Genomic DNA, 14,046 nt, shown 5'->3' on the forward strand with positions numbered 1-14,046 from the left:
AGATATTTTGGAGTGCCTTATGACAATGCAAATCTGTCCAGCACTGCTTTATTGCCATTGTGTTCTTCATACAGTAGTGTGTATTCAGATCAGAATGGGTAAATATGGAGGTGAATTATGCTGACAGTGTTATTGTTAAGCTGTATTTGTGTAGTAAAAAATACCTAGGCATACCATATTTGCAAGCCTGGTGTAAGAGGAGACAGACTTATTTTTGTGTCTCGGTAAGTTGAGCTTAGGGTCTTGGAGATAAAAAAAGTTGCTGGAAATACATATAATGAGGTAATTTTAAATATACTTTGTTGTCTCATAGACTGTGAAATGATGATTAATCTTTTAATCATTAGTTAACAGATATTTATTATACTGCTTGATTTTAATGTCAAATATTCATCTTGTGAACAATTCTGTGACTCTTATCTATGAGAACGCTCAAATAAACAAATAAACCCATCCTACAAGCTAGATCGATCCAACTCTGCGGGGATTCTCGCTTAAGTGTAGCCAATGTCTGACGCAATCTAAATAGAATGATAGTTTATTGGGAATGGGCCCAAGGTGTATGGGATAGGGTAATAAACTTTCCGCTAGAATTACTAACATTATGTTGAAACCTGAGATTTATGATTTATTGCTTGGGTAAGTGTCTTTTAGATCTTTTCTCATAGATCTTTGCCAGATAATATACAATCAGAAGAACATATCAGATTATGTGGATGTTATAATAAGTGCAGTGGGCAATGAAAGTGAGCTGCTTGCAAAAGATGTCGATATTTTAGTCTGTGTATGGCAATACTATATGGCCGTATTTAGTACAGTGGACTAAGTAGTCCACGGTCAAATATGGCGACCAACTAAATAGCTTGCAGTCTAATATGCTAATAAACACTGAATAGATACCCCGTGGGGAAGTATTCAAGTGGGTCAGCCATATTTGACCCTCGGACTATTTAGTCCACTGTTCTGAACATGGCCTATGTGAAGAAAAATAGCACTTTAGTCTGCTTAACATAACTTGGGACCCATTGGTAGTATACATTATTATAGTCTATAATGGATCCAAAACATAATTAAATTATATTGATGCAATTAAATTCTGAATAATTGCCACATAGTGATGAGATTTGCTCTAATTAAAGCAGGTTTTTATGAGAGAGTAATTAACAGTGTTGGTTATAATGAGTAGTTTAAGTTATTTATAACGAGTAGTAAGTCGCTCATAGAAAATAAAATTTGTGCTAAATGAAACTACACTTAACATTTAAATTACAGGCAGTAGGCAGCATGGATGGATAATTAAGTCACATGTGACAAGGTCTCATTACTCCAATGTGTTGGTCATAACAAGATGCATAATTAGTGACTTTATGGTCAGTTGACAGCTGTCTTTTCTAATGGGAATCATCCAAGAAAGTACTAAGTTTTGCTACTCGGCATAAATCAAGGGAGGTTTCATAATTAGGAGGAGAGAGGGTCAGAAATAATGGCAGACTAGCGATTGCAGTGCAGCACCCACAACAAGTAAAAGCTGAAAGAATTTATCTGTAGATATTTTTTGGTTGTTTCTCTTAAGCACTGTTGTTTTTTTTATGCAAAAGTAAATTTACTGTATATGTTTTACATGTCACTTTTCTATTGCTTTCTTTTTTATATTTTTGAAACGTTTTCACTACACCTGCATGGAACTTGTACTGGAACTTGAATGGAGCTTCCTGCAGGGCCTAAGAATAGGCACACAGGTTTTCCAAATTTTCCTCTTTTCGTATGACATCATGTTGTGCCAGATGACTGCCATCATGATGCGTCTTTTAGACAAAGATAGTATAATTAAAGGTCTGTTTGTCAAAATCCGTTGAGTAACAGCTTTGATCAGTTGGCTGTTCATAAGTGTTGATAAAATCAGTTTACGCTTCTTTTTATGCCTTCTGCATATTACTAACTACATCAGTCATGAAGACTCAAGTGACCGGGTAGGTACTTGTCGTGTGGGTAAGTGGATATTTGTGTGTATTTTAGGTGATTTAATGCTGCATATTTGGTGATAGTTCATTTGGAAGGAAAATGACTGCCACTACAACCTGGGCACAAAATACGTTTTGTACATGTGTCCATATATATATATATGCAGGTGAGATGATACATACATGCCACCTGTGCCATGCGGTGACAGAACCCCAAGGGGATATATGTGTAGTAGGTGTAAATTATAGTGCCTATGTACTAGCTAAATCTAATGTACCGTTAATTAGATCTTAGTAACTAGTTAAGACGTACTGATAATGAATTGGTGAAAAAGTCAAATATCCAGTGTAAAAATGTTAACTATTCAATTTGGCCATAAATTAATATACTTATTAGAGCTAAGAATGTGTGATTTGAACATATATCCTCGTATACCTGGTAAATACCTACAAACATGCATGTGAAAGAAAATGTTTTTAAGTTGTGACATACATTGTCATACCCCAGTTGACATGGCCATGGGGTACTACAGTATGATAGTCTTACAGTCTACCAGTACCAGTATAGTGCACTTTATTGAAATGTGTTTTATTTATTATTTACTGAAATGACAAAAAGTGTACAATGTATAGAGGCAGTTGTGACAAATGTGAGTTGTTTAAACATTCAATGTAGCATGACCCTGATAATGGGGTAAAAGTTGCCCTTAATGTCAAAGTGATGTCAATGTCAACTAGTAAATGGCTCTGCGTTTCTCAGTCTCATGGTGCAGCTGACCACATGCTGAGAGGGACGTTGTGAAGATATGCACTGTTGCATGGTGTGGCATCATTGCTATAATACATATAACACATAAAGGAGGGGTGGAATGTACACTTATCTTTTTAATGGGCTGATATACAAGAAATGTGTAAACTCACGTGATGAACAAATACTTTGGACATTAAGGAGTTAAGGGGCATTTTAATAGTCTTTTTATCAAATGTGCAAAATGTAAGATATATGTGCCTATTTGGCAATCTTATTGAAATAGATAAATGTATTCATAAGTATCATAAGTAAAATTGGCTTCCTTATTGACTACAGTTTTTGTATGGGAGAGAGAGAGAGAGAGAGAGAGAGAGAGAGAGAGAGAGAGAGAGAGATCTTTTTGTGCACTTTTTGTCCCCAGCAGTCAGTTTCATATTCTAGAACAGACAACATATAAGGTGCTCATCGGTTTGCATAAAGATATGTCTGGTACTGTCGCCAGCTCTTTGTTATAGTCAATACTGTCTGTTATGAAAATTATAACACCTTGAAGGTATTCTTAAATAAGCATGGGTTAGGTCTTTCTGTGTTAGTTATGCAATATGTTGGGAAAGTCTTCCCTGTCTGATTTAGACTGAATATATGAAGGAAGTCAGCATTGGATGTACGGGCATTGTCAAGAGGCATGTGGCGTGTCCTTTATAGCAACACGGTTGTTATGTTGTGGAAATGTTCTTTATGTTGTTTGGGGGGAAAAGTTTTTCATAGCCCAGCTTATCTTGTGGCTTAAAGAGATAACAACTGTTCATTTTGGCCAAAAAATTAATTTTCCTGGGGTAAAAAACAATTTTCCCATACTTACCAATAGTTAATGAATTCATTTCTACATTCAAAGTTAGTTCCTGGTTTTTTTCTAAAAAGGATGCTTTTTAGTAATAATCTCTTAAGAGATTATATTACAGAGTATAGCCGTGTATAGAGGTCACATGATCCGATGACAAGCACAAATGTCAGAATAATTGCTTTGACTGCCCTCTTTGTGGTAAAATAAAATATGTTATATTTCTATGAGTTGTTTACAATGTTTTTATTGTGAAATATAGATCTCATACGAAGAGTTCTTATCCCTTTATATTCATTGACCATTTACTGTATACAAGTTAATGATTCCTTCTAGACCTACCTGTGAAACAAATTTGTTTTCCAAATTGTATATATTAAGATATATTTGATTTTTAATTTTTGTTTGTTTGTTTGTTTGCTTGTTTGTTTTTCTATATTTGTGTGTGAAATATAATTCCTATATTTATGTTATTTAAACCTATGATTGTTATGTTCATCAATCTTCTATCAGTATAGCTGATACTGGTAGCTAGCAGTCTGAAGCAGAATAAATCATGCATTCAGATATTATTCTATCTGTGATATAGATAAGGCCATGAGTAAATTGATTCCAAGCATAGAATGCGGGTAGATAGTACGTAGGATTATTTTAATTTGGTTTTTCAAGAACAAGTTCTACTTCAGAAAGTTTGGTATGTACAGTACTAGAACATGTGGCTGTGGTGCACCATAGGCCAAATGATATTTGCTAGTTTTATTGATGTGCACTGCCTCTCTACCTGATACTGACAGGAAGAAGGAATAGTATGTATTTATTATCATTGGATTGAGTTACCTAGAACAACTGTTGTAAGTGGAAAACAGCAATTTGCTAATTGCTTTTACAGTAATTAGATATTCCAAGTGTTTTTATTTCTAGGAAGCATGGTCAATGGAAAAATGTTATTCTAGATTTTTTATCAATATTTCAATTATCTTCAGACATTCTGCTGGAATGCTATAAATGAGTTGATTTTATGCATTAATTTTTTATTCAGAAATATGAGGTCTGACATGTTATCAGAGTAATTTTAGAAAGGAAAGTCTGATAGTTGTCAATTTCCAGCTTGAAAACTTCAAGAGTATTTTAAGTCTTTGTTGATTTGGAACTTTGTAGCAATGCAACTGTGGCAAAATATTTCTGTATATCAATATTTACTGTCCCTGTTTATATATTCGAGTCAGTGAAATTTGTCTAGCAACATTATATCAATGCAGGTGGAACCAACCATAAAATGTGGGATTTGATTGAGTTTAGTGCATATCCAGCCTATGCATCATGCAGTATATATGTATGTATGTAATGTGAAGGACTAGATCTCAGTAGATGTGGGTGAGAGCATTTTCATCAATTTTATATGCTATATTATATGTTAGCACTAGTTATGCTTATTTCAGTTGGTATATAGTGTAATATGTGCTGCTTAGAAATGACAAGTATGCTTTAACATTTCAATCAACAAATTTAATTTGGTATATATTTTTCAACTTTTTCACTACACCTGCATGGCCTGGACTTGTACTGGAACTTGACTGGAGCTTCCTGCAGGGCCTAAGAATGAGCACAGTCAGTGTGATTAAGATCTTATTTTTAACTTGGATAATTTACATCCTCAAATTAAGTTGTCGGCTCACCCAGGTAGCTGATAAGATTGTCTGGACATACCTGTTTCACTGATTCCATGTGCTACTTCAAGAGTGTTTTGTGGGAAATTACTAGAGATTGGGGGTTTGTTGAATGAAGTCTTACATAAGGAGGTACATGTACATGGTGGATGTTTAAGTACTAGTAAGTGATTAGAAACAAAGGAAAGTACATTTTTTGAGGGATATTGCTGATCAAACAGTTAACAGATTCTTTTTCAAAGTTTGTTTCATATATTTGTGAAAGGTAATTTCTTATCTGAACTGGCTGATGCATAAGCATGTATATTTCAGGTAAAATGTATGACATATTAATGGAAGGCTAAGATTTTAAAGTGGATAGCACTGCTGTCACATTGACTGTTTTGCTGTCTTCTTTAAATGATGCTTTTATGAGGCAGGTACGAAGCAGAACTTTTGTTGTTTAACTATTTTGCAAATCAGAAAAAGAGACATCACTTTAATACTATTTAGTTTACTTAAACAGTTGCTTGATAGTTTTTATTATTGGGTTAGGTTCGTTAAGTCATATAAAATATATTCAAGTGTAACCTGATAAGATTTAGTTTGCAGCAGGTTCAAATGTAAGGAAGATAATCCAGCAGTTCAGGTAATGGTAAGGTACACTGTAGATTGGACTGACTGATACACATCAGGTATTGATATATCATGTTTTTTTATGAGAACAAATTTGGCATGACAGGTAAAGTGCACATCATACTGTTTTGTATATACATTATAAAATTATTGAATAGATGAGGAGTTTGAAAGAAACCCTCATTTTCTGTATTTGAACATATGAGAAATATGATTTTTATGTGGTAAGTATCTGAATATTTCTGTAAATAATGCTTCATTGCTACCATATGGCACTTGACTTGTTAAGCATGATAAATCACACTTAGATAAATAAATGGTCCCAAGGAATGCTCATGCTTGGACATAACATAGATATTAAAATATACTCTGTAGATCAAACAATATACAATTAAGCGCTGGTTTTCTCACATACAACAGGGAGATGTATAATGTTGCCAGCTGTGAAACAATACAAATTATCTGGTACCACCATGATTTTACCTGAGATATTATGCTTCATAGATTGCCCAATGCATCACAGTGGCATTTATGCTCTGTAGTTATTAGAACACACCTTTGACTACATTATTAAAGTATTTATATCAATAACTGAAGTAATTTCTACTTTTCATTCAGGCAGAACTTTTGCTTCCATGTGCAATAAGCAACTTAGAATGAGGAAGGCAGTTGACTTTGATCTATGGAGAATCCTCAGTTCAACTGGAATATGGGCATAGCACCCTGTTATTAAAAATGAAGCATGGAGAAATGATAACAACATAAATAAAAATCTTGCCTGCCAAAACTGTGACTCACAATAATATGTGAATAATGGCTACTACTACCAACGCACAAGAGGAGTTAGATGCTGTTAGTTCTCCTCCATCAGCCGGGGACATTCATGTCATCATGGCAGAAAAGGCACACGAGTTATTTGCTATTTGCGATAAAGAAGAAAAAGGATTTATTACTAAAAGAGACATGCAGAGGCTTCAGTCTGAACTTCCTCTCTCACCAGATCAACTGGAAGCAGTTTTTGACTCGCTAGATCAGGATGGAAATGGATTCCTGACCTTGGATGAGTTCACAGAAGGCTTTGGTAAGTGACCCATGACTGCAAAATTGATTAATTATTTTTCTTTTAAAGTTAGGTTATGTTATCAGTTTAGGTTATTTATAGTTACATTTCATAACCAATTCTCTATGGCATATATATTAAAAGATTCAGTTTTGTGAGGAGAATATATGTGAGGATGTCAAACACCCTATTCATCTTTTCTTTTTGAAATTATTTGTCATTTCAAGTGTGCTCTGATTTGCATAACAAGCCATAATAACATATTGCATCTGACTTTTTTGTCAGTGCATTATCAATTGAAATAAGGTCTACTTTGCATGAGTAGTGCACCATATCAGTTGTGGCGAGACTGGATTTCGCGACGAGAATATATGATAACCTTTAATAGCAGGAGGTAATGACTTTAGCCACTGTATGCTGGTGGATTTCACTGGATTTCACTGTAAATATCAAACCGTCTGCTGCATTTTGAGAATTTTTGTGTTAAATGTTACTGTGTCAACTCCATAATAGATTGACAGATGTTTGATGACAACTGTGTCATAATTATTTCCTTGGCTGCAGCTGTTTTTATAGAAAGTTTCTCTTATTTCTAAGAAGATCCTCAAAGGAAATGGGAGAGGAGAGGGGTAGGTGGCTTCCATAAGCATGACACACTAGGCACAATTTGACTTAATGTTTTCTATTATGTTTCGTGTCCTTCCTATTCATAGTTTTAATTTTCCTTGTATAGTAAGTACTAGTATGTGCATGTCAAAATTGCAAGTTTTTATCATGTAATTATGTGCATTTGAAGAAGTTTTCAATGTACTCTTTTTCATATCTTTTGTGTGTTTTGTTGTTTGAGAGAAATGTGCATTTCTTTGTTAAATGACATTCACACATTCCTTCAGAAGGTTTAAGCATTAGTATGCATGGCTTCAGACAGGCTGACACAGATCACTCACTGTTGCATGTAAACCCCTTTTTAAAGATTACCATTGAATAATGATATAAAATGTCCAAGTAGATTTAATATATGATTGAAGTATTTCAATATACCCTCACGGCAAAAAATGTTTTATTGTTTTTATCTATTTGTATGGGACAAGGATAAACATTATGGCTGAGTGTATTTTCCATGAATTTCTTATTACAGCTATATGGTCAAGATTTCCAACTTTAAATATCAATTCATCAAAAATTTAACAGCACTACAGACCTCTCTGCTGCACTTAAATTCATTACACTGTTTGTAAATTTATGCTCATCTGAAGACTGAAGACTGCTCATTTGAAGACTAGCTGTTCCTCTTCCTCATAAGGGTTTTACTCTGAGGCGTAGGTGCTGTCATGTGACTGGATCATGTTATGACAGGGTTGGTGGGGGGGGGGGGATTACCCTTAACTGGGTTTAGGATGCTGACGTCATTGTGATCGGGTAGCTCCTGTTCACTCTTTTTGGTATTTACTCCAACACCTGCATAGAAATTCACCTGTATGTTGACATGAATCAAATGACTCATCCTGTCACCTGTCCCAGCAATAGAGGCTAGGTGAACATCCTCTGTGATGTAATAGATAGAGAAAATTAATAAATCAGGTGATGACAGGAAACAAATGCAGTTTAAGGGACATGTTAGTACTTACTAAGTGTTTTACCACTAGAGATGACCAAGTTATTTCAGGTGACCATCATACTAACAATTAAGATACAACATTTCACACATGGGATGAAATTTGATTGTGAAGTACTCTCTAAAAGATACGTAGGTTTTGAATGTATTTTATTTACTTTTCCCCCAATGTCCAAGGTGCACTTTACCTCTTCTTTAAAATTTGTATCAAAAAATTTCTAGATAAGTTTTGATTTCTGTTTATGCTGAAAATAGTTAGTTGGCATCTTTTTTTCACCATAAGTTCCTTCGTAATTTTAAATTAAAATTTTTTTTCATTAAACTAATGCAGTCCAAATTATGTAAGTATGGGTTCATTTTCTTCTATAAAAAATATTATGCTTGTAACTTGATAAAAGATGTCTCCTCTTATTTTTTGTCTTGTTTTGTAAGGGTGATTCATTAAATGGTAACCTTTTTGGTCATGTAAATATACATTATTGTCACTTTACTGTAAGCTATTGCAATAGGGAATGCAGTTGTTAAAATTTTTTCAAACTTCATTCATGCATATGTAGACAGATATATTTAATTTACAATACACTTTATAAGAAACATGTATCAGCTATCTCTACAGATTAAAGGCACACGCCATGAAATTTACCTGCTGAGATGGATTTGCTTGGGAAAATGAGCAATTTTCTTGTACTTATGAATTATTTATCTATCCCTCTCTGCACTTGTGTTCAACCTTTGATAAAATTTATAAAGGTTGATTTTAGCTTAAAATGACTGGCCAGTTATTATAACAGTCACCACTTTCCTATAAGCATCAATGGATATTTACCAACATCAGGTATGCTTCCACCCCCCCCTCCCCCCCCAAAAAAAATACTTAAGGGGTTAAATCGTTTTAAGGTGTTGAAACTCCTTGCTATAACTTTCACATGTAATTACCTTTCACCCAACTTCCTGTTCCATGCTATCAGAGTAGTCATTTGTGATACATGGTGTACCTTATCTATATTACTTCTTATCATTATGAATTACAACTGTGTCACATATGGTTGCAGCCCATGCAAATGACTGCAAACAGTGACTGAAGTGTTCTGCATTTTACAATATTTACATCTGCTACTGGTTACACTATTATAAAAGTCCATTTAATATGTGATATCAGACAAAATAACTACTTGCCAATATTAATAATCTTTATGTTGCAAACTTCCCTCAAGTTTTCATGCATGTAATGATATATTTAACAGGTAGATTATCTGTTGTATTTAATTAAAAGTAGAAGTCTGTAAATGCATATTGTTTCCCAACTAAATTAACTCTTACCAGCATCATTAGCCTGTGTTAAAGAAATGACTCACAATTTTATGGTTTACAGTAGAATTAACACCTCTGCAAGTCCATACTCATACCTTATGCAATTCTCTTGCTGAATTGTGTTTGTCCGTCTTCTGATTCCTTTTGTGAAATTTTCAGCCTGTGATGTATTTTTAGCAAGCTCAAATGAAGACATGGTATCTGAAATAATGAAATTTTATTTTGTTTATTGTAAAATTTCTTCATTAAAAACAAGTTGTGTTTAGAATGTTTTTGCACATTTTTTTCTTTTCTTCAATATTTGTTTATTGATTTTTATGTGTATGTGTGTGTGAGAGAGAGAGATAAGAATTCTTTTTCTGAAAAAGCAGGAAGCGGTCTGTGGTTGCAGTCAAGGGCCTGCTATCCAACTCTGTGTTATGTGAGCTCCATTGTTTAGTAAGAAAACAGTCCTCATAAGTCATAACATATTGAAATTTCACTATAACATATACTATTTAATCACATACAGGTAGTTTCCTGGGTTTAGCCACCTCCATGCAACCAGAGAGTAATAGTGGGGAAGCAGTATATGGGGACGACCTTGTTGACCCTAATGAGGAGACTGAACTTTTTCTGGACATGATGAAGAATGTGGGTGCCTATGACATGTTTGAAGAGTAAGTCTTATTGAGTTACTTTCTTTGATGACTGTATTAAGTCAATGTTCAGTGAGGACCATGCTGTTGTGCTTGGATGTGTCACAACACAATCGTGTTGTCATGTCTCAACTACTGCACTTTTACTGTGAATTGAACATTATGCTTCACAGAAAAGAAAAATGATTTTTGTTGTTGTGCTTTTACAATACATTACACATAACAGTCTTGTCATGAATTACATCTCAAATTAGATGTCTTTTATGGCATTACAATGTGCTGAATTGTTAATGTTTTCAATCAAAAGTTGGTAGTTACCTCAAGTGAAGTTTTTTTTTTTTTTTTTTTAATTTTAAACTTTCTTGTGTTAAGGTTTATTTTGCTGCAGCAGTTTCTAGCATTTATTGATTTTTCAGCCAAACAACTATCAAAAACATGTGGTGTAGATTGCGTAAAGATGAGCCAGAAGTACTGTCTTCCTTTGAACAATTCCTTTCCAAAGTGTCAGGTGAAATAAAAAGATCTCAAGCAGATTTTGACACCCTTGAATCAGCATTGAAAAGGTATGTAGGCTCTTTTTTCCTTATATGATTTAGAATAGTGTAAATATTCTTTGGCAGCTGATATGATATTTAAAAGCAAGTTCAGAAAGTTCATACAATGATTTACCCATCAGGGAATTGATGTCATCACTTGGAAATTGAACTGACTGAAAATTTTAATTATCATCTCTGAAAAAGGTCATGTCAATATTTTCCCTATCAGTTGAATATGATGATAACATCATTGACAGATTGCAAATATTTTATAACAGCCATGGCATATAAAGCAAGTTATGACTGGCATGTACAAAAAACTAAAGCTGCTGCAGATACATGTTGGCTTTTTGTTAGACATCAGTTCTCTTTGCCAGAGAAATTGATGCCCTATTTCTATAAGAGATATGAGATACAAATGCTGTAGTTTACATCAGAAGTTAAATGAAACTTATTATGTCTAGGGGTAAAATTTTAACACCATTTTATATGCTGCTTTTCTTGTCACTATATAATTTTTATTTATCAATAAACCAATGATTAAATCCCTTAAATCTTTCCATAAGTATTGAAGTGCATATTCATATATATAATACTTGACTTCTTTAGAATGAAAGTCAAAAAGAGGCCATGACTTTTTTGTTGAATGTTTCATGTCTTCATCATATTCTTGCTCCTGGGTTTTTCTAAGAACCGTTTTCTTCTATGGTGGCATGTGTCTTCAAGCTGAACAAAGTATGTTGAGTATTAAGCATTTGGCTTTTCTCTTAAATGCCCCTTTAAAAGCTCAAATACCCAGAGGCATTGTAACCATAGTATGTTTAGTGACACATACAAAATCAATATTCCTCAGAGTCTGGAATGAAGTTCTCCAATGATTACTCTTTACTTGCAAACCGTCTTGATCCAGTTGATTTATTTTCACTTGGTGCTCAGTGTGGATGACTGATGAGCTAAAATGCCTTTGTTTTTGAGTTCTTTATTGATTTTGTCAACTTTTTTTAATTGAGAGGCTAGATGATTCATCATTCCTAAAAGTTGTTCATCACCGTTATTAACAATATTATGGTGAATTCCATGAATTATATGCCACACACTTTGTTCCTGAGGTCATATGATGATAAATCATTCTCATTTCACATTCATCTGATGTCAGTGAATAATGAAATAGATATCATCTACGCAAATTAAAGTATTGTATGGACCTTGACTGCATCAATTTGAAAGTGATAAGTGATTGCAACAGTGAGTTGACAGTATAACTGCATCCATGAATAAAGATGAGAAATCTGGCAAAAAATACACATATGCATATTTGTGATATTGATTTTTTTAAAAACAGAATTGTAAACTATACTCAACATTGTTGGTGGTCCAGTTGGACGGATGAATTTAGGATCGAAATGATTATGCTATGTCCTCACACGCACGATCTGTGTGCATTCATTTACTCCCTTATACCTTGTTACCTCTTATCTACTCATTGATATTGACTTTCCAATTGATGCATGCTGAAATAAGTGTCATCTGCTGCTTTTCAGCAAAAGCTCTGCGCATGATCAAGAAGTCAGAAAACTATATGAGGAGATGGAGCACCAGATTAAGCAAGAGAAAGAGCGGATACTGTCTGAGGTACACACCGGATATTTAATTATTTCATTGCATTAGGAGTGTGGAAATTAGCCTCACATCTGCTAAATTTACAGCAGGGAAATTGACTTTGGCTTCCTTCATCACTGATAATTGCCCAATTTCTTGTCTCACGCTGTCATCTGTTGTCTGTTATAATTGATATATTTGGTGGTGGAAGGAACAATGTTGCACAAAAACATTGTTTGTGAGGAGAACCTGCATGCTCTTGACGATGAATTGAGGAGACTCATTTTTGCAAGGGTGGTTTACCATTGTGTTTGGCTGGAAAGGGTAAGAGTACATATTGTATTTTTATATGTGATTGAGTTAGATTTCACTCTTACATACTTATATGTTATTGACCAATTTTATCAGCACATATATTTTGAAAGAAGGCATGCTGTTATTGTAGGGTATATTTACACATAATTGTACTTACACATAATTGATATATGTTCTGGTTTAGTATTTCAAATGCCTTTAAATGTTACAGTACATATTTGAGTGATTAACTTCTGTTTGAAAAAGGAAAAATGTCATTCTTACTTCGCTCTTTGTACGTTATGAGTCTTTCAAAATATTAGAATTCCTTAGAAATTTTGTATAAAGAAAAATATTCAAATTTATCCATGAAATGGGGAGTGTTAATCTTGCAAAAGAACTGAAGATGTAATGATATGAATTGAAATGAATAAAAAGAAGTGATAACTGTTCATACATTCCTGCAAAACAATCTTTACTTGGAAAATCCTTACTAAAGACATTCATTTTGACTAAGAAAATCTATTTTGATCAGATTACCAAGTCTGATTATGAGGCATAGAAAGCTTGTTAAGCAATGCCATTGTTGTCAGACACTCCTTAGTTTGACCTTGGATGTGGCTAAAAAGAGTCAAAGCTGCATCTTATCCAAGATATATATCCATATTTTATCAAAGGGGGATCTACCATGTCTGCTTTAGCTAAGTGAAGCCCAGCATTCCTTCAGGGTGAATGTAACAGATACAATAATGCAATAGTAAGAATACATTAGAGACTTGCTGCCATCTTGTGTTACAGTGATGAACTGGTTATATTCTGGGTTTCATTTAGTTAGCTTAATGGAAACAGTCCATTTTGGGAGGGAGGAGGATATAGCTTAAGTGCTAGCATAAATAAAGAGATGAGCAGAGGATAGTGGTCAGTGGGTCCTTTTTTATGAACTGGGTAGGTTGTGGAGATTCTGGTATTTTCTTCAGTTGTTTTATAAGGTTTGTGGTCATTTAAGTGTCAGTATTTTTATGACAATATTGGGTGATATGGAGAGATACATATATTTACATGTCCTGCTATGTGTATTTTTTTTTATGTTGCACGTTCTTGATAGCATTACTCATTAAACTTAAATTACTATTATTCAGGTAGCTTTTTCAGTATGAA

At 33.9% G+C, this 14,046-nt stretch overlaps 1 protein-coding gene across 15 annotated transcripts in view; it reads left to right on the plus strand.

The window, feature by feature from the left end:
• LOC106151558 (EF-hand calcium-binding domain-containing protein 4B) overlaps window positions 1–14,046 on the plus strand; it is a 35,559-nt gene that overhangs the window by 4,158 nt on the left and 17,355 nt on the right. For 7 of the 15 annotated variants that reach the window (XM_024074468.2, XM_086998749.1, XM_086998738.1 and 4 more), the window contains exons 2-5: window positions 6,454–6,916; window positions 10,333–10,480; window positions 10,876–11,022; window positions 12,537–12,627. In XM_024074468.2, coding sequence (XP_023930236.2) covers window positions 6,649–6,916; window positions 10,333–10,480; window positions 10,876–11,022; window positions 12,537–12,627 — 654 coding nt within the window. In that variant the 5' untranslated portion in view covers window positions 6,454–6,648. Of the gene's footprint in view, window positions 1–1,371; window positions 1,522–1,947; window positions 1,971–5,204; window positions 5,533–5,616; window positions 5,640–6,453; window positions 6,917–7,314; window positions 7,525–10,332; window positions 10,481–10,875; window positions 11,023–12,536; window positions 12,628–12,731; window positions 12,919–14,046 lie in introns of those variants that run through there. The other 8 variants (XM_086998721.1, XM_024074472.2, XM_024074467.2 and 5 more) reach the window with 8 other exon arrangements.

The sequence above is a fragment of the Lingula anatina genome, chromosome 1, assembly GCF_051362555.1.
Source record: "Lingula anatina isolate TDL-2025a chromosome 1, LinAna3.0, whole genome shotgun sequence".
In the NCBI taxonomy this organism is placed as follows: domain Eukaryota; kingdom Metazoa; phylum Brachiopoda; class Lingulata; order Lingulida; family Lingulidae; genus Lingula; species Lingula anatina.